Here is a 24,064-nt window from a genome sequence, read left to right as displayed (position 1 = left end):
ATACACTTTCTAAAAATACGCCTCAGAATCCAGAACACTTTTATTTTTTTCAAATAACACCAGGAGAGGAAAAGAGTATTCTTTGAATTTCTGCTCTCTCTTAAAAAAAGTTGATTTCAAAATATTGAAATGGGTTCATATGTGTGGACAGACTTCTTGTGAAAGGATGAACAGCAAAGTTTTTGCTGGTAGATCAAGTTTGATCTGTTTTTTTTTGGTAGAAGCGGTGAAATATGTTTGACAAACGGTCGGGTTATTTCAGGGGTAAGAAATCAGTTTTACATTTACACCATGATCCTCTGCAGAGGGGGGCAGGTTGTGGGGCTTATTGCAAAGTCAGAGCTAAGTGCAAACACCTCAAGGACTGAAATTATTAACAAACTCTGACAACAACTTTTGAAGTTTGGGAAAAGCATGCAGCTCCTGCAAGCTTTAAATGTAAGAAAGAATTCTCCTCTAAACAAAATCCTTTAATGTGTGTCTGTGCTTTTTAATTGGTCTCTAATTAGTTTCTAATCAAACACAGGATATCAAAAAGGATAGAGGATCATAACTGTCATATATTTGCCTCAGTGTCTCAACTTGTTCTGACTCAGGGTCTTGTTACTGAGGTGAATTTGAGTTTGTCATGACATTAGTCTCACCAGCTCTCTCTCTTTCTCTCTCTGTGTTTTCAGGGTGGACCCCATTCCTTATGACACTCCCAAGCCAACAGGACACACCAGGTTTGTGTGTGTGTCAGACACACACTCACGCACAGACGGCATCCAGATGCCCTATGGCGACGTGCTGCTCCACATGGGTGACTTCACCGAGCTGGGGCTGCCCTCCGAGGTTAAGAAGTTCAACGACTGGCTAGGTACTAAAGCTTCTTAAGACACACACTCGTACACACACGCCGCTGGACGCTCGCTTTGTTTTCACACTCACATAAAAGCTGCAATCAACAGAGGGGACGGGCAGAGGCACGAGACATGTTGCACGCACAACCATTAACCAGACCACACAATGACTCCCCCTCCCCGCCCTGCTGACCTCACAACTGCTGCACTAAAGTGTCCAGTTTAACCTCTGTGACCCAACACCCTAGCTCAGTTAACCTTTGACCTCTTCCTCTGGCCCCATGCTGTGGGTGGGAGCACTTGCTTGTGTGTGTGTGTCTGTGTGTGTGTGTGTGTGTGTGTGTGTGTGTGTGTGTGTGTGTGTGTGTGTGTGTGTGTGTGTGTGTGTGTGTGTGTGTGTGTGTGTGTGTGTGTGTGTGTGTGTGTGTGTGAGTTGGTTCTGTCGAATCAGCAAGTGTTTCATCCAGGGACCCTCCAGGCGAGAGCTGCAGGGACTCTGGGGCAGTTTTGAGCCTTAATGTAGTCATGTTTCACACAGAGAGGAAAGAATCACACCTTCTCACCAAGTCTATAAATCAATAAGTGCCACCCACCACACGGGCCTGAAAGGGTTTAACGTGTTTGAATTATGATGTCTGTATTTCAGACCAAACTGCCTCCTGAAATTTAAGAGTGAAAGCACAACGTCTGAAAGTTGTTCATAGTAAACAGAAAGAAATAAGTTTTAAACATTTGACCAGATGCTGAGCTCTCATATAAACACACACCAACCCCGATACAAATCCATGAGCCTGATGTCAGCTAGTTAAAAAATTTAACTTCAGTCTGAGTCTTGTTTCCTTCAAAAAAAGAGACTTTACCAGAAATTAATAAATATGTCACAAATCATTAAACATGAGAGGTCCATTTACAGGTGAAGTGTTACATGAGTGTTATAAGAGCACAGTGTGTGTGTGTGTGTGTGTGTGTTTCACAGTTTGTGTGTGTGCCGTCAGAGCAAGCAGCACGCACTAATCAACTGATCGTGAATCGCGTCATGTCTCTGAAAATAGTTAAATATGTTTAATGCTAATACAGCTCACCAAATCTATCCAGCCAACCATTAACACAGCAGGGATTGATGCCCAGGTAAGGTCCATGTGTGGCGAACACTGGCTGCTCAGTACCTCAGTACTATTCCTCATATTGCAGGAGCTGGCCTCTCTCACTCACTTGCTCCAACATGAGCTCCTCACAGAGGATGAGGCCTCCGTCCTGCACACTTGTGTTCTGCATATAGGAAGGAGCAGCACTGCATCCTTGGCAGATTTCCATTAGAGTTTGAGTTTGTCCCGGGCTTCTCCGTGACAATCTTTTTTTATATCTCACATGTTGCACTGCTCTTGCTCGCATGTGCTGTGAAATCTTTGAAAGCAAAACTCCTGATTCATGGCGCCTCTTTGATCATCTGAGCAGGAATTCTTCATTTATAAAAATATACAATTTTTATTCAAGTCCTTCTCTCCATCTTCTGAATCCAAACACAATGCCTAAGTCCAAGTCCTAGTCCAAACACTTCTCTACAGGACATTGGACTGTAAATTTTGTGGACCTGAAGTTGCCAAAACACCTTTTGAAACAATTCAAAAAGGCGATGTAACACAGTTTAACACTGCATCTTAAACTCTCTCTCTTCAACTCATGAAAAGACATGAACAGAACCTGAGATGTATTTAAGAAGGTTACACCTCCCGAAGCGCCTCACTACTGGAGCAGCTTTCGTCTCTCATGCGGCTCCGCTGCTGTAAAAATAGACGACGGGTGAAAAGAATTAAAGATCATGTAGGCGACGTAACGAGACATACAGCTAATGAACCGAGTCACAGGAGCAGACACGTACAGGTGGGAAGAAGCAGTAAGAGGCAAGGAGATCAGGTGTGTAGATGAAGAGAGGAGATGTGCAGGTTTGTGTGTGTGTGTGTGTGTGTGTGTGTGTGTGTGTGTGTGTGTGTGTGTGTGTGTGTGTGTGTGTGTGTGTGTGTGTGTGTGTGTGTGTGTGTGTGTGTGTGTGTGTGTGTGTGTGTGTGTGTGTGTGTGTGTGTGTGTGTGTGCATAGCAGGGAGTACTGATTCAAGGTGAGCAGATAAAGGATAACACCGATAATAAATCAGGATTAATATTGTTGTAATAAAGATGACTTGCTGGGCAGAGGGTTATGCATCCACTCAAATACCTGCAAATGAAATTATTATATTTGCAGCTGCAACAATCACCAATGCAAGATATTTAGAAGCAGAGAAATGCACAGTTTATTGAGTCCATTACACATGAAAACTGTAAATATAATTTAAATGTAGGATCTACTTTAGTTTGCAGAATATATTGTGTGACCAGCGAACCCCCCACACAGTCATCCTCTGTGGCCCTTTACAGTTAAATATCCTGATGTACGTTTTTTCTGCTGGGAGGGAAATGAACATTTCAATCAAGACTTTTTCATTAAACATGATGAAAGTGACGACTGAGACTCAACAGTGAATAATTAAAGTGTTAAAAATCTAACCCTCTGTTTCACGTTTAAGTCAGTAACTTGTTAAAACCCATTAGCTTAAAGCAATACTCCTTAAAGTCCATGTTGTAGCAATCACACTCTTCCCCCCTGTGGAGTTCAAAGGGTGCAGTGGCTGCACACAGTCACAGCAGTTACAGTGAATTCAAACATTGACCCAGTTTTTACAGCGTACAAAAATCTCCAGTGGAAGGGTAGTAAGCTTCACAAACCTCTCTGACTGTCACATGTTCACAGAGTCATATTTCTAAAAGAGTTTCAGTCTGCTTCTCCTGCTGCTCCATGTCTTCGATGGCTGCAAATACACATCCTGAAAACATCCTTCCTTTGACTGTTTCTGCCACACAGAGAACTCAAAATCCTCTACCTTTCCTTTTACCTCTGTGCAAAATGCTGTGATATGAGATGATGATCAAACTCAGCTCTGTATGGATGCATCCAGGGAACAATAACTCTGAGTGCTTCATTTGAGATTAGGGTATCAGATTTTAGCTTTGGAGCTGTGCATTCAAAAGTTACAAAAACATTTCATTTATATCCTGATGTGATTGAAAACGGTTCCATTAACGACCCGGTTGCACATTTTTCAAACCCCAAAAATCAGTCATGTTGGATTTCATTAATTCTGCTATGAAGTCTCGTGGGTCCTGTGGTGTAGCATTACATCTAGAGTCGAGTAATGTCTTTTAAATCAAACAAATGGTGCACAAATGTACATCAGCTGTCTATTAAGGTGTTCTAAAAATTGATGAATTGCTGCATGTGACGGTGGCTGAACGTGTGAGGAGGCTTGAAGTTTGGCTAAATTTGGCCAAAACTAAAGAGGAAAGCAAAATGTGACTCGTGTTGCAAAATAATGTCTTACAACCAACAACCTCCGTGGTTTCAAAGCACATCAGCACTGTGCATCAACTTCAATCCACATCCAAAAAAAATGTGGTTAACTGCTGCTCCTATGGTGACAGTCATCTTCCTCGTCCACTCAAAGCAGCCCAAACATTAGGCAACATGAGGTTTGATTATTCTGTATTCAAATAATCAGCATTGAAAGCAGAACCAGCTCTGCTGAGAATAAATGATAGAAAAGTTTCTGTGGTGTAATCGATGGAGATTTGGATCATTAAGGAGGATTGATAATGGTTCTGGTAGTGATGACAGTTAATGATCCCCGTCTACAGTTAACCGTTAAATCTTATGTTTGCCAACATATGAGCTGGGCTCTCCAAAGTCCTGCAAGCTCCTATGGCCTTGAAACACACACATACTTCTACATCCAAGGCCAACTTATTTCCTCTCTCTGAACTCTGCGCTGCCTTTGTGCTCCTCGGCCGCCGCCTCTGCCTCCTCCGTCGGCTCCTCTCAGCCTCTGGAGGAGGCAGCAGTTTGTCGCTTTATCGACTGAGGTTTTGGCCCGTTGATGGAGATCATTGGAGATCGATGAAGGGGGACGAGTTTGCCCTGACCCAGCCTGTCCGATGAGAAACACTCTGATCTGCGTCTTTAAACTGCTCCCGGAAGCCTCTATAGCCTGCGTGTGTGTGGGTGTGTGGTTGTATGTGTCACTTCTAAGATGTGTTATGTGTGTAGACAGAGGAGCTGATTATAAGAGCTGCAGAAGAGAGGGCCGGACTTTGATGGTTTTGTTCACTTCTTTTTTAAAGACAGTATTTTTAAGACATTAATTTTAGTTTGTTTAAATTTAAAATCCCAAGAGTTTCAGTTTCAGCGGTGTCAGTATTGATAGAAACTGACACCTTTGTTTTAGCTCTTTGGCATCACAGTGAACAGTGACTCACTCATCAATGTGTCGCCTGATTACAGCAGGTAGAGGTCGAGGCTTGACGTTTGAACATTTTACAAAAGTTGAAGAAAAACACTTTCTAACATTTCCACTTTGCAAACTTCCATAAACTATTAAGTCCTTTAAAAGTTTGCAGGGTTCTTCTGAGATAGATAAGATCATTCCATGTGAATAATTTTACCCCCAGGTGTTTTAACCCCACCTGTATACCTGAATATTCCTGATCTAGTTCACACTCCCGGCTCCCGCTCTAATTGGAAGATGTGTTGACTTGGTTTTCATCACATTTCAAGGATTCATTTGATGAGGATGGAGGTGAGGGGATGCCAATTTATTCATATTTCTTATTTTGACTTTTTTAATTTAAAGTCTGTCATTTAGAGTTTGATAGAAGAAGTATGTTTTTATTATTTCTTCAGGAAAGACACTCGTACGGAGGTTCCTGTGTTTTCAAACTTCTACAAATGTGCCCCTGCCTTCTTGAGAGGAATGACAAAACATTCCTCCGCTCACGTCGCTCTTGTTCTTCACAGAGTTTCGTCTTTCACGCCGCCTGTTTGTGGGCAAAGCACAGAGAATAAATCGTGGTGTATCACTCCGGCAGCCCTCTGTAAGATGTATCACAGCAGCAATAAAAAAGCAGAAGAAATTCCCAGTAGAGTAATGGAGGCGGAGCTGTTTGATGGTAATTATGTTTTCCCCACCTTTTCCCTGCCTGCTGGTGGTGGAGAGGATGATTCGCTTTAGGTTGAGTGTGTGTGTGTGTGTGTGTGTGAAAGAGTGTGTGTGTGTGTGTGTGTGTGTGTGTGTGTGTGTGTGTCTGTGTGTGTGTGTGTGTCTGTGTGTGTGTGTGTGTCTGTGTGTGTGTGTGTGTAAATGGATGTGTGATCCAGTTAGAGTGCTATGGGACTGAGAGACGGCGCTCTCATATAAGGTTAGACTGAAATTTATGATCCTGAGATGCGACAAGAGCTAATTTAGAGGAGCGGGAATGAAACCTGTAGACCGGGGGAACCATGATTCTTTCATTTTCAGCATTAGAGAACACACACACACTCACACAAACACACACACACACAGCAGACAGACACGCTGGGATTTTTTTATTATCTGCATCGAGCCGCCGTATCTTCACTGAATTTATATTCTTTTCAGTTTCTATTGGTTTTATTTCCAATTGTGAAGTGGACCGCTGCAAAATTGAGCAGAGTGCTTACATTTTTTCTTTCAACTACTGTCGCCAGCCAAAAGCGTCTTTTATTCAACTAATACCTGATATAGGGTTCTTTATTCAACATTTGATTCAATTTGCCCTCCAGCCGTGTTTCATAACCCTCTGCTGCTGCCGGTCACGGCGATGTGCTGCAGAGCAACAAAAGGACAAAAGCACCAGAGCTGAATGCCTTCCTCTCAGTCAAACACCATATCATAGGTGGGTGTAGGAGCCTCACTTGTGAGTCTGTGCAATAATCCTGTAGTATAAGAGGATGGATTCACTTTGGTACACCTTTAGGATGTGTTCATTTGGATTAGACGAGACCGGTCTGTGAACCTGTGTCTGGAGGGACCGTGAGGCTCTGACTTCAGAGCATAAATTCTGAGCCGGTTACTTATAGAAATTGTTCACTTTTACTGACAGACTCATCATATAGTCTGTAAAGACTGTGGGTCGATTCTACCACCACAGCCCACCTCCCTCTGGGCTTTTCAGGGGGTGGCTTAGGGATAGGGCAGAGATGAAGCAAGCTGTGACCCTGAATCCAAGGGAAGATGTTCTGAGGTGGATTGTTTTACAGGATCCATTTTGAAGAAGGCGAGTCTGTGAAGTGAATCTGTGTCCATCAGGATCAGAATGTAGTTGGGAGCTTCAGAGCCCTACAACACAGGTCGATCCACGGAGTAAATTATACTCAATATCTTAAAATATTAATTTTATTTCTACATTTTTGGATTGCTTATTTTTTGCTGAATGTCTTATTTCTTTTTTTGCTATATCTTATTTAATCTTATATTTTCTTGATATCATGCATCTTTTTAATGCTGTTAATGTTGCTGTTGTTTTGTATTCTGTAGTGAAAAGTGCTTTATGTATAAACTTGTCTTTAGAGTGAAGCAGATCTTTCAAAATCTGATACATGATGAAATATTCGGCGTGTCAAGAGGTGAAACAATACGGTGCAAACCCAAAAAGTTCATGTTTATTTCGTTTCATGAGCCGAGCTGAGTCACACGCACTGAAAGCACAGATCACTATCAACAGGAAACACACTTAAAGGATGAAAGAGGCCGGTCTCAGTTTGGACGCCGCTCAGACTTTCAAACACAAGCTGGGAAAAGGTTCTGACCTGAAACTTGTGCAAAGAAAAGTCTCAGCTGCAGCTCGTTCTGCTGCTGGAGAATAAATATGAGAGTGCTGGTTTACATTAATTATGCAGCTGATAACTCTGAAAACTCTTCAACTTTTCAAGACATTGTCTTCAAGCTGCTGAGGCTTGTTGGTAACATCTTTTAAAGAAGGTAGGAGGTTTATTAACAGACGCTGATAAATGCACAGCTGGATCAGTGGGCTTCACTGGTTTGCATCACAAAAATTAAGCATAATTTAGGAAAGTAAGTAACACAATCTTTGCATTCAACGCTCTAAAACAGTACCTCAGTCCAGGGCAATGGCGTAGAATTGCATATGGACCGTATGGAAGGGTCCCTACCAATCTCAAACGATGGCTGAAATGTCCCCACCAATGCACTTCATGTGGCACACAAAGGGTTAAATCCTTTCCTACTTAAGCACCGCCTCCTAAATATGTCTTTAAGACCGGTCTGTTTTTTGATTGGCAAGCACTAATGAATGTAAAACATTGTTTCTATTGCAGCCTGATACACAGGCGGACGCTGGGAGGACATTTGTCTTCTTTCAACTTTATTCATGTAGGTCCCCACCAATGTCAAAATCAAATCTACGCCCTTAGTCCAGGGGTTCCCAAAGTGTGTTTCAGGAGCCCCTGGGGGTTTTAGTAGTACATTTTACCCATTATAGTAAAAAATATAGACAAAAATAGAAGCTAAACTTGAAATAAAACCTTGAAAATAGAAAATGTAATGAGTTTTCTGACGTTCTTTATGTCAGATGACTCCTAAGTTTAGGGTTAGTGAACAGTTAATTATCAAAAGCATCAGTAGCAGTAGGTTAAAGCTGGGGTTGGTAATCAGATTTAGATACACTTTTTGTCATACTGGTTAAAATGATCTTTATGTCCTGATGGCAATCATTACATGATTTGTTCCTAAAAAAGAGTAAAAAAAAACTGCTATCTACAGCCGGAGTAAACCTGGGAAAACACCAACCAATCACCGTTTTTTGGCTCCCCAAATTTTAAACCAATCAAATCCCGTCCAGCCGTTCTGCCCTCCTCCTGCGCGTACATTTCCCCGGCGTGCACTCCTCCGAGTCCCCGTCTCCTGCCTCTACTTCCCCTGACTCTATTTACTGCCCCTCTCTCTCGTCCTTGGGCCTGTCCCCTCTGACCTGATGAGGTGCTTTGCTCAGGACTGTAGTCCGGATCAGAGTCTAAAAAGCTCTCACCAACAAGCAGAATAATTAATGACGTTCAGTAAGTCCTACAGAAAATATATATTTATTGTAGCGTCCGTCCGGACGCTGTAGTGATGACGAGCCGATTCGTGAACACGTTGAACTTTAATAACCGGTCACTGTCGGCCGTGATCACGCCAACCAACAAAACAACAATCAATGTTTGAATGAATGAAAAACTTCTCCTCTCCTCTCTCCCGCTCGCACACTCTACACCTCTCCTGATGCCTTCACTGACTGTCAACACTGTAGGAATTAAGAACATCTACACTGAACAGGTTTAACAAACAGTAGAGCTGTTACTGTATTATATATGTGTTATAACTTTTCTCCTGATATCGTGTCACTGGTACTGTTTGTGTTTTTAACTTTCACTATGATAATGTTTTGGTGAGGACCGGTTTAGAATCAGTCACGATCATATGGTCGAGAATCAGCGACGCTCGTGCATGTGAGTGGGGGGGGGCGTCGTTTTGGAGGAGCTCCGAGGGAGGAGGGGAGGGGTTAGACGGAGTCATGAGGAAAAGCTACATTCAAATTCATGCTGGTTTTCGGAGACTACCAACCCTAGCTTTAATTCATAACTGCACAGTAAACACAGCCACATGCTCATATAGGTAGGCTAATTTTCTGCAGACCAGCTAAATAAAGCCACATTAAATCACTCTGAGGGGAAGGTGGGGGTCGCAAGTCTAGCACCTATATTTTGGGGGATGCGGGCTGAAAAGTTAGGGAACCTCTACATCACTACAGCCTCTTTCACACATGCAGTCCTCACACGTTGGAGATAATTTCAGAACTTTCAGCCCCTGATATTTTCAGGAACTCGACTTTCACACATGCTCTCCACTGCAGGAGACGATCAGTGTCAGACACACTCTCACTACTCCAAATACTTCATCACTCCACCCACTCGCTTACAGTGAGTGTTCCAGACTGAGCTTGTGTTAGACTTTCTCACTGTTATTTTGGGGACAGGGTCAGAAAGATTCTGTCATAATGTGTTAAAACCTGTCATTATGATGTCTGTTTCATCACCGGATCAGTCGCTCATCAAACAAGAGATGCAGGATGTTGAATTTTGGTGATATCTGATGTGCTGATTTTTAGAATCTGAGCTAAAAGTTAATTATCACCAATAAGAAATTAATTAACAACTTTTAAGATTGATTTATAATTTTAAGACGTAATTCAAGCAGAGATGCCAAAAGCTCAACGACTACCTAATTTCATCATATAGACGGTTCTTTTCATTCTGACGGGGCTTTCACAACCCCTTCAGCATTCAGTCCTCCCCTAGCCATGATCCTGTTAACTCTACACCTAAATAATCCTGTAAGATAAGCCTGTAAAGAACTTATAGAGCAGGCCAGAAAAAGATAGAAAGAAGAAAGACTGGAACCAGATCACAGGAGGCCGAAAAAAAGAGACACATATAGGGACAGATTGGAGGATGATGAAGGCCAGAGCCTTTGGTTGAGTGCTCAATCGGCTGGAATAAAGTAGAAAGTCGGTTTCTTGATGGCAAAGGGGAACCGGGACAAATCACCCCGGCAGAGGAGAGAGAAAAGGGCGCAGCAGAAGTTGAAAGATGAGGGGATGAGAATAGTAATAGATGTTCTTCTCCATTTAGTTCAGGTTCATGCTTCTCTCAGCTGCAGAGATGGACCGGGGCCTGCTGGGGTCAAACAGAGCCGTCAGATGTGGTGCTAACCTCTGTGCCTGTCTGAATTGAGGGTATTTTCTGTTCCCATCACTTACCTGAGTCTTTTCTTTTTCTGATCCTGATCTGTGCTCAGAGTGAGATACACCGGGACTGGCTGAAAGGGTTTGCTCCATGTTCAAAGAAAAAAGACAGTCTGCTGTTTCTTTAGAAAAAGGCGGACTTGATGGAAGTAACAACACGTTTGTGATTTTATAAAACACTGTTCTGTTCAGAACGAGAGCCGAGCTTCATGATTTAAAACATAGAGCAGTGTGCAGAGACTTCCTTTCTTAACCTTAAGAATATTATTTTATTAAGGATGCATGACATGGATTATTCTAGCTGATACCAATAATTGATCATAATGTGTTCCTGATGGCCGATACAGATAAGAAGGCTGACATGTTTGGACATTCTGTATTTATAAAATTGCCTCAATCGTGAATTGTTGATCTGAGGATTTAATGAATAAAATGTTCTTGTCATGAATGGACTGGATGAATGTCCTCCCTATTGTATCATATTAATCCAGTATTGCAAGAGTAATAAAATATGTAAAACATTCTGGTAACACGGGTTATTAAATCTACCCAAACTGCATCCGTACAAATGGTTGAATGAATTATGGCGGGTGGGTCTCCTTTCTTTTCTCTCAGTTAAAGGTGACATATCATGCAACATTGACTTTTTAATGGTTCTCTACCTGAAATATGTTTCCCTGGCATGTCTACAAACCCCCCGAGAATGAAAAAAATCCATTCTGCCCCTGTTCTGATTTCTCCACCTTTCTGTAAATGTGTGTGAAACGAGCCGTTTCAGACTTCCGTGTTTTTGTTACGTCACAACAATATCCGGTCTGTCACGGAGTCAGAGCTCGGAGCTTGTTCAGCCCATAGACTGTATAAAATAATACTGAATCCCCCCTTCGTTTTTCATTACCTGCACAAATGTGTGCTAACAAGGAGCTTAGGAGGGAGGCATGCTAGTTGTAGGCTGTCTTAATAAACACAAAGGTCGGTTTTACTCCCCACGTCTGCAGATTTGAAGATCTAGTGGAGGATTTTTATTTATCATGGATAAGTGCTAGCGCTAGTTAGCATAGCTACATAGCTACATGTCGTAGCTGTAGCTGTGTACCAAGACACACGTCAACATACTGACAAATAAAACAACAAGAAACACAGAATCTGTGACCAATCCTTCAGAAAAGGTCCCGCTGCCTTTCTGGTAGAGGTCGGTTTTACTCCCCACGTCTGCAGATTTGAAGATCTAGTGGATGATTTTTATTTGTCATGGATAAGTGCTAGCGCTAGTTAGCATAGCCACATAGCTACATGTTCGTAGCTGTGTACCAAGACACACGTCGACATATTGATAAATAAAACAACAAGAAACACTAAATCTGTGACCAATCCTTCAGAAAGGTCCTGCTACAGGCGCCTCCGTCAGGACCAGATTCTGGATCAGATTCAGAGGGTTGAAGTAACGTGATCTGTGAGCAGTCGTGTATATTCAGCCAACATGTAAACATTAGATCAACGTGCTGGAGAGCTGAGGGCACATCCACTTCCTGAGGGGGCGTGGTCAGAGAGAAAACAGAGTGTTCTGAACAGGGCTGAAGAAGAGTGATTTTCAGGCATGCCAAAATCTGATTTCAAAGTGTTTTTTTGAGCATAAACTTTAAAGACATGTTTTGGGGACCTCTTAGACCAATATATATTGATGAAAAAAGCGTGATATGTCACCTTTAGTGTACATTTTAAAGAGATTTGTTGCCACAGCTGTGTGATTTATGACTGTATTGAAAAGATGAAAAGCAAACATTTATATTTTTCACGTTACCCTTTTTCCTTGAGCCTCTTTTTGAATTATTCACACATTTGATCTTTTAAACAATGACCTGTTTATCACTTTCATTCCAAGCGCTTTTGCACAAAGTTATTCTAACTATTCTGTGCTTCTGTATATATTTGATTTGATTTGATTCATATATATATCTTATTTTATTCCTTCTTCTAATAATATTTTGACTTTCTTACATACTGTTTATAGGAGCTCTGTAATGACCAAATTTCCCTCCCCGGGATAAATGAAGTATCTCTGATTCTGATAGTCATTTGGCCACTTGTTCTCACAACTGTCACGTTAGCTTAGAGAAGTCAAAGAGATTCAAGCCTCTGTCACAAGTTGAATCTAGCTGAAACAGATTGACTAGAGGCATCAAATACTAGCAATCAGTACATAAGAGATCAACAACATTACGTCAAATATTCCTTGAAATATAAAAGATTGCAGCTGCAGGGGGAAAAAAGCCAGTGCAGCGGCATCTAATGACTTTTAGTGCAACTTTAGTATTTCATGCTCCAATGGATGACATTCTTAGTTGATCTGAGATTTGATTCTGCTGTCTGGATGTTTTTAGCGGCTCACTTTCTCTCCATAAATGAAGAGGGATTGTCAGTATTGGTCATTTTAATGCTCAAACACTGATGCACTGAGGATGTTCAGACTCCTGTTATATGACCTCAGAGCCCTCAGTTCACTTCTATACCTGCGCCTCTTTAGTTAGTTAAAATTGTGGCTCCTGATTTATTAACAGGTGAAGCCACTACTTTAGGTTTCTATGCATTGTTCCATTTCATGTTTATAAACTATTTTGATCCTAAAACACAACACTTGAACCGGACTGTCTGCTTTTTAACGTCTTGTTTTTAATCATTTGTACGTGCCCTCTTGTACTGGTTCTTTTTCCCCTTTGTCACCATGCTTTTTGTGTCTTGTCTGAAGCACTTTGAATCACCCTGTTGCTGAAATGTTTTATATAAATGAATATGACTTTCCTTGTTTTACTTTTCTCTAGTTGTTTAATTTCTACAAGCTCAGACACCACAGATCCAAACCAGCAGCCAGCTGTTGAGTGAGAGCTTTTAGAAAATGTCAGAGGAAACTATTTCTAACAAACCCTGTGAGGATGGGAATAAAGTCATGCTGACTGCAGCTTAACATGTGGAGAAACACAACATGTTCATACTTGAGCTCATGAGCCTCTACTGTGTGTTCTTCTGTCTCGCCTAGGTGGCCTCCCGTACGAGTTTAAGGTGGTGATCGCCGGTAACCACGAGCTGACCTTTGATAAGGACTTTATGGCCGAGCTGGTCAAGCAGGATTACTACCGATTCCCCTCAGTGTCCAAACTCAAACCAGAGGACTTTGACAATGTCCAGACGCTGCTCACAAACTGTGTGTACCTGCAGGACTCGGACGTCACCATAAAGGGATTCCGGATATACGGCGCACCATGGTAAGAACCGCTCTCTGCTACCTCTAAACTGTGCTCATCTCTCGCCTGTCAGAACCGCTGAGTCACATCTGTGTGTGGTGTTGTCGTGGATCCCTGAGGGTGAAGGTGTGTCTTCTCCTCTATCAGTGTCTGGCAGGTTTCCAGCTCCCACCCTGCAGTAACTCTGCCCTCTGTGTGCTCTCACAGAGGGGCCTCTCTCTCTCCTTCACACAGGGTGCTATTCCCAGCTCGCATGCTCCTTTATGAGCTGGAGACCTTCGCCTGCTCCCCGGGCTTACGTTACAGCGCTGTTTTGACACGGGGTTAAGTGATACGCGTGTTACCGGGACACTCTGTCAATAGGCTCTCAGGTGTGGAAAGAAAGCAAGCAGAGGAGTGTGTTTGTGGAATACACAGAGCTCGCTGCTTTCCTCAGAGGAAGGCGGGAGGGTTGTTAAAGTGAGAAGTGTGCGTGCAGCGAGAGAGCTCAGATTTATCCTAACGAAACACTGAGCTCACGATATTCTTCATTCAGAGTCGCTCTCATGCAGCTTTATTTGGAACTGTAAAAACAATCACACATTTTTGTTAGAAACTGTAACCTGAGCTCATGATTGAGAGTCATTTGAAAGAGATTTGTGAGGTACGCTTCCTTACCTTGAAGCAACAGCTGTTTTAAAGCAAACATGTATTTGGAGGAAAGTTGTCTCAAGGGATTTTGTTTCTGTTTGGTTTGAAGTATTTATGATATCCAGCTTTTTCAAGTCTTTATCAAAGAAAATTGGCAAACATCTTCAGGAGAATGTGCTCTGGTCTCGATTTTTTTTTTTTAAAACTGGCAGTTTTTCATACAAAATATTTTGGGAATGAGGCTGTTTCACTACTTTCACTGTCTAACACAAACTATGCAAAACCAAAACATAAAAATGAAGATATTAACAAATCAAACGGGCTGAAATACGGAGCTCTGCAGCAGGAACATTCTAATTATGACTTCTTACATTCCAATTTTCCCAAAGCCTCCACAACCTAAGGTTAGCAAAGTCATGTAGCTTTAAATAAAATTGTACTAAAGGGTGCATACAATACAAAAATCTGGATCAATTTTGATTATTTGACACATTTTTATTTCCCTTTACAACACATTGAGTACTAAACTAAAAACAAGACCAGAGACAGAATCATGCTGAAATGCCAGGACTTTTCTTTTCTTTTCTTCATGGCTGTTTTAGCAGTTTGTACAGATGTTGCAGGTTTTTGAAGCCTGTTGAAGATCCATAAATGTGAAGTTACATTTCTTTTCTTTTCTCCTTTAAAAGTTTGTTGTTTTTCAAAATTAGTTATTACCTAAGTCTATCTGGACTGACTGTTCCTACGATTTTTGGACATTTGATCACAGTAAACAGCATGTCCACTATATTTTGTGCAGAATATGTTGGTATCATTGGATTCAGAGCACCTTAAGTGTCAATTCCATGAGCATTAATTAGGTAGAAATCAGATATTAAGCATGTTATATGAACGTTAAACTTATTTTTACGGGGCGCTGGTGGCCTAGCGGTCTAAGCGCCCCACATACAGAGGCTATAGCCCTTATTGCAGAGGTCACAGGCTCGATGCCCAACCAGGACCATGTGCTGCATGTCTTCCCCCACTCTCTGCTCCCCATGTTTCCTGTCTCTCTCCAGCTTTCCTATCATAAAGGCAAAAAATGCCCAAAAACATGACTTTAAATAAAACTAAACTTACTTTTTCTACATTTTTCTTTTTAAAATATCTTCGTCTGATGGTTAATGCGTGATAGATACTCAGAATCAACATTTTAAAATTTGTTTTGTCTAACCAAAGACACTTAATATTTCCACATCAAGTTTTGTGTTTCCACCAATAAACAGAAAAGATTCCTTTTAGTTAAACAAAGAGAGTATAGTGGATAGTCATTGAGGGGTTAGCTTATCAGTTTCAGTCAAACTAATGATTTTGCTTTATTATAAAAGATTTTAAAAAGATGGCATCAAGAGTTCATTTTCATTCTGCCCAGGCCCTCAGCAATAAAGCCGTCTCACACTGATGCTGATAGTTTGTTGAGTGTGTCTAATGCGTCCTCTCTCTGATCCGAGTAGAGGCTGCGCGCTCCCGTCTGAACTTCTGTCCTCTCTCAGTATTGGAGCAGCCTCTCCGCCTGACCTCGACTGGCCCGCTCTGCTGCTGTGTGTGTGTTTTGTTGTGTGACGGTCGAGGCTGAAACTTCCTCCGTCCTGCTGTGACTCCCTCTCTCTCTCTCTCTCTCTGTGTCTGTGCTCTGTGGTTCTCATAACCCTGCTGCAGACTTAAAATAACTATTTAGGTCACACCTTCATCCTCTGGCGGCTATAATTAGCAGGTTTGCTGCCCGGCCTCAGAAGTGGCAGAGGACAGTGGCCGGGCGTGGGAGGCGGGGGCCAGATCCTCGGCAGATTCCTCAGACATCACAGCAGCTGGAAGAAGAGATTACAGTCTCCTCTCTTTCCATCCTTCCTCTTCTCCATCCTTCTGTTTGAGAGAGGAAGGATGCAGCCCCCCCCCCCCCTCCCTGGTGGCTGTTTAGTGTGAGGGCTGGTAAGTGTCTGTTGTGACAGCTGGGGGTCTCATGAGAGGTGGAGTGGACAGCTTGGCGGCCCCCCCCCTGTCCACTCCTACCCCCAACTCCTGCTCTGTTTCCTCACCTCCTTCACACCCATATGGCACCATGGCCTGAGGTCTGGCCTGCTTGTCCAGTGTGAGGTCTCACTTAGCCCTGCAGTGACCCCTCACTTCATCAACAGCTCACCAGCTTACCGCCTGGGTGGCCGAGCTCCTTCGAGCCCTGAGCGCTCTGCTGCTGCTGCTGCAGGCCAGGACAGACAGCATCACTCAGGAAGTGTAGCGTGTAACGACCACCTGATAAACACTGCTGCTGCTGCTGCTGCTGCTGGAGATTTCCCTGCTGAGTTAATAACACGATGAAATAACGTTAAAGGCCAATCAAGCTAATCACAAATCCTCACGTAATATATCGATTTATAAATGTCAGTGTTAATAGGGATGCTTTAAGGCCACTAACCTTCACCAAGTTTATAAGTGAAGCCTTCCTTAAAGAGAATCTGCAAGCAGAACCAGAAATACACTCAGGATGTCAGGTGTACTTGCAGGAGTAAAAGCATGAGGTCAAACGTGTGAACGTCCCTAGTATAGACTTTTTGATTTTATGCACTCAAACAACGAAGCAGCGTTTTTGACAAACTCCTCCCTTTGCTTGAACTAGGAATTAGGGATGTAAATTTCAAGTATTTTCCATGATTGATCTTTGGAAATGTTAACGATCAATTATCAATAATCATTTAAAAAATGTAAACATTTTCTATGTCAAACACAATGCCAAATGTGCTTTTTTCCCCTGAATTTTCCTCCACGACACAATGTCTATCTTATTATTATTATTTTTTTAATTTTATAATTCACCAATTAGTGTATAAACATGTAGTCAATGTGAAGAGAGAGAAAACAGAAGGGAACAGAGGGGGAAAAAAGGAACCCAAAACAAAAAAAAGCAAGAAAAAAAAACCAAAATAGAATAAAACAACAAAACAAAAAAAACAAAAAGAAAACAAAAAAGAAAACCAAAGGGGGAGAACAGAAAAGAAAGAAAGATAAGAATAATAATATTAGCAATCAATAAAAGTAGTAATTTGGCAATATATTATAACAAGAGTAATCAATAAGTAAAATAACTCAAAGACCAAAGGGGATGAAGAACTCAGTTGAAAAGAAAGAGAGGAGATAGAAAAGAAAAGAGATTGAGTGAGGGAGAAGCAAAAAAAAAGAGTAAATACATAGACGGTGGTGTCTGTTTGGGTGCATTTCAATGTACATGTATATAATTGACAGTATTGAATATCTATGGATCATATTGAGGTGTTCAAAACGTTAAACACTCTGAATATTAACATGTGGAGCAGGCTCATAATCTCCACGGACATACAGTCATCAAAGTGAAGGCTCAGACTTCAAGAAGGGAACTGGACAGAAACATATTTCAGACTCACGGTGTCCAGTTTTCTGTCTACTCGTTCTTATTGAGAAAAATAAGCATGTGAACGCGGTCAGGTGTCAGCTGGGAGCGAAACCGGGTCAGAATCAGTCTGGCGGCGGAGAAAAAAAAGCACTTGTGGAGAGCTGTCACTCAGCCGCCAGCTGAGCGTCTCCTTCAGCCACACAGTCAGCTGATTTACATTGAAACATGCTTTGTGTTGGAGTAAGTTCTTAACACTCAATTAACCAATACTCAATTAATTGTTGACATACCTCCTAGGAATGTATCTTGATTTATGATCCCCCTTTTATTTTGGTAGTTTTTTAATTTATGGTGTCAAATAAGTGTATTTAAATAGTGAACAGAATCATTCTTACACTGTGTTGCATCAAGCCCTGGACTCTCAAACTTCAATGACCCTGATTTTGACCAAAGCAGTTAAATTCAGCAGTGAGATAACTTACAGGATGAAACAAGTTTCAGAGTCTTACAGTTTTAGTCTTTCCTAACTCCTCCACCTCAAATTGAAAATGGCAACTTTAGAAACAGAATGTCATTAAAAACTTCTTATTTTTTGCTCTATTAAAATCAACAGAGCTCGTCTCTTCTCACAAAATCAGTGAGATATGTATTTTGGAGCTGTCAGTCGTTCTGTGTGTGAAACATTTCGGTGATCAGTGTGCCAAAAACACGACCTGCACAGGACTTAATTCTTCTACTTGCAGCCTCTCTGCTGAGTTTATCAAAATAAATGAAAGTATTTATTTCTCTTTGTTGGATCGGTCAGATTTTCCATCCCAGGATTCAGAGGACGCAGCAGGTTTATCACTTCATCAATGACTCTGCAGGTTTAATCATCACAAAATGAAAAGAAGGACGCACTGAGCCTTGATGCATTAGCAGCACAGCACTCTTCTTCATCACTGCGTCTTTCAAATGTCTGTTTTAAAGATTTTAATTATGAAAAGGACACTTTCCTGCAGCGCTTCTCAAACTTAATTATGTGCAGCAGGTTGTCACTGCAGCATGTGGCCATTTACTGAGGAAGTGTTTTGATTTCTCACAGAGGAACTCTTCAGTCAGTTAAGTGTTTCCTGTAAAAGTATTTAGAACACATCATCTCTGCTGGTCTGTAGATGCACATGCAAAGTGAACATGCTTTGACTTCCTGTCAAAGATCAGAAATCTACACTTTCCCACGCCAAAAGTTTCAACTTTTTATCCTCAAAAACAGAGGAAGTAAAGCTCGCTCTGAACTCCACTCTTCAGGGATCGAGGTGGATTTGAACAAGGCCGAGTTCCCCCTCTCGTTCTCTTACACACACTCTTTTTGGTTACTTAAACATGTGCTCACGTTGAAGTTGTGCCAACAAGTTGCCTCAGTTAATTAATCTCACAAGAGTATCTTTAATAAGAGATGCCTTGAAAAAAAAAACATTGGTGTTTGGGGTGCAGTCGACCCAGATGTTAGAAATCCAGGCTCCCCTTAAAGTCTGATTTACTGCTGCAAGAAAATCAGAGATGAGGTTTGTAAGAGCTAAGGATGGGAAAGGGTAAAAACGTCTTGCACTGCTTGTTCTTTTACTTGTTTTTATTATATCTTGGATTTTTCGTTACCTATCTGACATAGTTTCAGTTAAAGAAGAATCACATGGTCTCTGCGAGGCTGCAAACATGCAAGTTATTCTCTATATCGCCTCCTGAGACAAATCTCTGCAGCATTGGGCCCCAGATTTCTTTCCTGCTTTTTTATGAAATGAAAGTTCAGCTGCAGAGAAATGTAACTGTTTTATATAACTATTGACTTTCTGTAATTTAAACTATTTCCACTACCAGGTGAATTAGGATGCAAAAATGACACTCAGGACCCAAAAGCTTGAGCTGCTTCAGCACGAACATAAACATCTTGAATAAATGAAGGACTTCTGTAATAAAATATCCTTGAGCTCTCATTAACAGAGTAAATAGATGATGTGAATAGTTAGCAGGGAGGGGGAATTAAAAGTTTCCAAGGCTGCAGCTAAAGACTGTTTCATAATTAATTAAGCTGCTGATTATTTTCTGATTAAAAGGATGAATAATTACGATTCTTACCGTTTCCACAAATCCAAGGCTACTGCTTTTTCTTGCTAGTTATTCACGTTTGATGAATATTTAAACCCAAAGAGGTTTAATTTACATGATAAATAATACGGAGAAGCAGTAAATACTCATATAACACCCTGGAAACATCCAAACTTTGAGTTATTTGTCCAAAAGGTTTCTTTAAAAAAGTAATAAATAACTGAAATAGCTGCTTTTAATTTCTTCATGACACAAATGAAATGGTTGAGTTCTACTTATCCACTTACCTTTATTAAGGTATGCATGGTATGGATTTCTTTTTTTGAGCTGAGGCCGACAAGATAACAAGGATTTGTGTAATGTGTAGCATATGCAAGTCTGAGGGGAAGAAAGGATGAGATTTAGTGAGCAGAGGTGCACAAACTGAATCAATGTCTTTTCATGTTTAAGTCTTAATCAAGCCACTGGGCCGTCAAACTGAGCATGCACACTGGACTAACGTCAGAAGTCCACATGTCCCTGCTCAAACTTCTGCCCCTGACGTTGTTGTGGATCAGACTGTGAATGTGTGCAGAGTAGGGATGTACATTTCAAGTATTTCCCTTGATCGATCTTTAGAAATGATCAATTATCAATTAATCATTAAAGGTGACATATCACGCTTTTTTCATCAATATATATTGGTCTAAGAGGTCCCCAAAACATGTCTTTAAAGTTTATTGCTCAAAAAAACACTTTGAAATCAGATTTTGGCATGCCTGAAAAGCCCTCTTCTTCAGTCCTCCTCAGAACACTCCGTTTTCCCTCTTACCACGCCCCCACAGGAAGTGGATGTGCCCTAGGCTCTCCGGCACGTTGATATAATGTTTACATGTTGGCTGAATATACACGGCTGCTCAGAGATCAAGTTACTTCAACCCTCTGAATCTGATCCAGAATCTGATCCTGACGGAGAGGCGCCTGTACCAGGACCTTTCTGAAGGATTGGTCACAGATTTAGTGTTTCTTGTTGTTTTATTTATCAGTATGTCGACGTGTGTCTTGGTACACAGCTACAGCTACAGCTACGAACATGTAGCTATGTGGCTATGCTAACTAGCGCTTGCACTTATCCATGATAAATAAAAAATCATCCACTAGATCTTCAAATCTGCAGACGTGGGGAGTAAAACCGACCTCTACCAGAGAGGCAGCAGGACCTTTCTGAAGGATTGGTCACAGATTCTGTGTTTCTTGTTGTTTTATTTGTCAGTGTGTCTTGGTACACAGCTACAGCTACGGCTACAGCTATGAACATGTAGCTATGTGGCTATGCTAATTAGTGCTAGCACTTATCCATGACAAATAAAAATCATCCACTAGATCTTCAAATCTGCAGACGTGGGGAGTAAAACCGATCTTTGTGTTTATTAAGACAGCCTACAACTAGCATGCCTCCTTCCTAAGCTCCTTGTTACCACACATGTGTGCAGGTAATGAAAAACAGAGGATGAGTTGAGTTGTGTTTTAAACAGTCTATGGGCTGAATAAGCTCCGAGCTCTGACTCCGTGACAGACCGGATATTGTTGTTACGTAACAAAAACACGGAAGTCTGAAACGGCTCGTTTCACACACATTTATAGAAAGGTGGAGAAATCAGAACAGGGGCAGAATGGATTTTTTTAATTCTCGGGGGGTTTGTAGACATGCCAGGGAAACATATTTCAGGTAGAGAACCATTAAAAAGTCCATTTTGCATGATATGTCACCTTTAAAAAAAACGTGAATGTTCTCCATGTCAAAAACAATGCCAAATGCATCAGCTGTGAAAACATCCACACAGGTGACGCCATTTTTACCCCCACAGCTTTTTGCATCTATGCTTGTTCTTCTCTTTGTGTAATGGCAGATCGCATACCACCAAATTATTTTAGAGGAATAATAAGTGACAATAAAATGTTCCCTTTATCTGGCCAGTATATATCGCTCTCTTACTTTTATTAATTGAACCCCATGATAAGACATTCATAAACATCTTTTTAACCCTGCTGATATTTCCCTCTGAGCGTTGAGAGTAAAACTCTGCTCTGATTGTTTGTCTCCTGTGTGGACCGAGAGCAGCGTACCATGAAAGACACACAACACACACTGTTTAATGACAGATGCTCAACAGACCAAATACCTAAACCTCCTCCTCTCCCACTCACACACACACACACACACACACACACACACACACACACACACACACACACACACACACACACACACACACACACACACACCCACATGCCCTCACTGACAGAGAGCAGGCTCCTGCATCATGTCAATCAGACCCCTTCAGTCTGAGCTGAAGGTCTCTCAGAGCACTTAAAGTCTTTCATTTTATTCACATCGTTTACGCTCGCTGCTCGAGGCAACACTTTTCAGACGGAGTGAAACTTTGGAGTCTTTCTCTGAACTCCATCTTCCTCTTTAATCTTCTGTCTTTAATCTGTGGTTGTAATGTGGGATATTAATCTCAGTTTGCCCTTTTGAAAATGCTAAAAAGTTTATCTCATTTCCGTAGTTTGATAACTTTTGCTTTGAATCTGAAACACTGGAGATCTGAGATGTTAGAACATTTGACCTCTGAGTTTCCTTACAGGACAATGAGTTGAAAAGTTTATCTGTCTCCTTTATAATATAATTCTAAAACACCTTCCTCCATTTTATTTGATGCTCCTATTGTTCCTCTGAGGTTAGCACTGTCCAGAAAGCCTTCTGTGATTGGAAAATGGTGCAAATTTTAGAGTCAGGACAAAAATAATGTATGTAATCATAAAAACTGTCTGTTTCAAACACTGGTGTGACTAGTCACAGAAGAGCTTGAAGTCTTGGTAATTGGTCTGCATGGGTTCTGTATGCATCAGGGTCAGTTGGCTTAACCTTTGACATGAATTTTTACAATAAGTTACACATTTTTTTTACCGAACTGTAAGTTTTTCACCCCTTACATGCTCATGAACAACAGAAAGATCAATCAGTAAGCTCTTACATACTGCCAATTCAAGGTGGGATATTTACGTCCCTGTTACACCTTGTCTGCAATGTAGAGGAAGTAACAGAGGCAACTCACACACACACTCATGTCTCAGTGTGTGTTTACACGCTGTGATTAACGCAATATGAAAAAACACTCCGGGAAACCAATATTATGCCATTGCAGAGTTCCCTGTAGACGTACGAAGACACAGGGGTGGCAGCACTTCATCACAGCGCTGATTCGGCTTCACACTGTGAATGAGTGGTCAGTGAATGCTGCAGGTTTTGATAAATTTACAGTTCAATAAATGTGTTTTCCAAATCACTTAGTAAGACTTCGTAGGTTCTTCATGCATTTGTGTTGTGTGATTTGACAAACTGTTTCTAAAGAAATGAGGAGTGTTATCAATCATGGAACAAAAAAAGTACCAAAAGGTGAATTTTATGTACTTTAAAGTTATATTTTTGGACTTTTTTGCCTTTTATTGATAGGACAGCTGAAGAGAGACAGGAAATGTGGGGAGTAGAGAGTGGGGGAAGACATGTAGTGAATGGTCGACCAGCCGGGAGTCAAGCCGGCGACCTTTGCATAAGGATTACAGCCTCTATATGTGGGGCACTTAGACTGCTAGACCACCAGCTTCCCAAATTTTGTGTACTTTAACACCCTTTAAATGCACACTAACAATAAGATAATAAGTCAGTGGATGCTGCAGTTTTCATCATTGATTGACTTTTGCATCCCAGATATTCTTGCTCAGTTGTTTCCTCCAGCGTCTCCTTTGTGTCCATCTGTTGCTTTTGTTTCCTGACTTTTTTTACAGAGATCTCCAGACTGCTGCTCAGACTCCAAACGACATGCCTCTGAGCCATATAAACGTGTGACGAGTGTAGATTATCATCATTAGGAATCATTAAGAAAAGACGATGAAATAAAGCCGAGCTGCAGCTCTCACACTCTGAGCTGAGACATCTGCACGGAGGGAGTGACGGCAGGCTGTTCGTAGATATGTGAGGAATCCTGCCGCTTTAACAGACTCTGATAAGCTCTGCTGACTGATTCAGACCAGAGGAGTACGAGCAGGGGGAAAAGAGGGTAAGAGAGGGGGAGACAAAGGAGGGAGAGGCTCTCTCTCTTTTCCCTCTCAGGAGGGATTAACCTGTTTTGTGATTCTGG

At 41.5% G+C, this 24,064-nt stretch overlaps 1 protein-coding gene across 2 annotated transcripts in view; it reads left to right on the top strand.

The window, feature by feature from the left end:
- Positions 1–24,064, top strand: part of mpped2a (metallophosphoesterase domain containing 2a) — a 91,152-nt gene that overhangs the window by 30,568 nt on the left and 36,520 nt on the right. For both annotated transcript variants that reach the window (XM_034678743.1, XM_034678753.1), the window contains exons 3-4: positions 678–859; positions 13,564–13,789. In XM_034678743.1, coding sequence (XP_034534634.1) covers positions 678–859; positions 13,564–13,789 — 408 coding nt within the window. The remainder of the gene's footprint in view (positions 1–677; positions 860–13,563; positions 13,790–24,064) is intronic.

This window comes from Notolabrus celidotus, chromosome 3, assembly GCF_009762535.1.
Source record: "Notolabrus celidotus isolate fNotCel1 chromosome 3, fNotCel1.pri, whole genome shotgun sequence".
Lineage (NCBI taxonomy): Eukaryota > Metazoa > Chordata > Actinopteri > Labriformes > Labridae > Notolabrus > Notolabrus celidotus.
The sequence above is the reverse complement of the archived record's forward strand: the minus strand, read 5'-3'. Positions and strand labels throughout refer to the sequence as shown.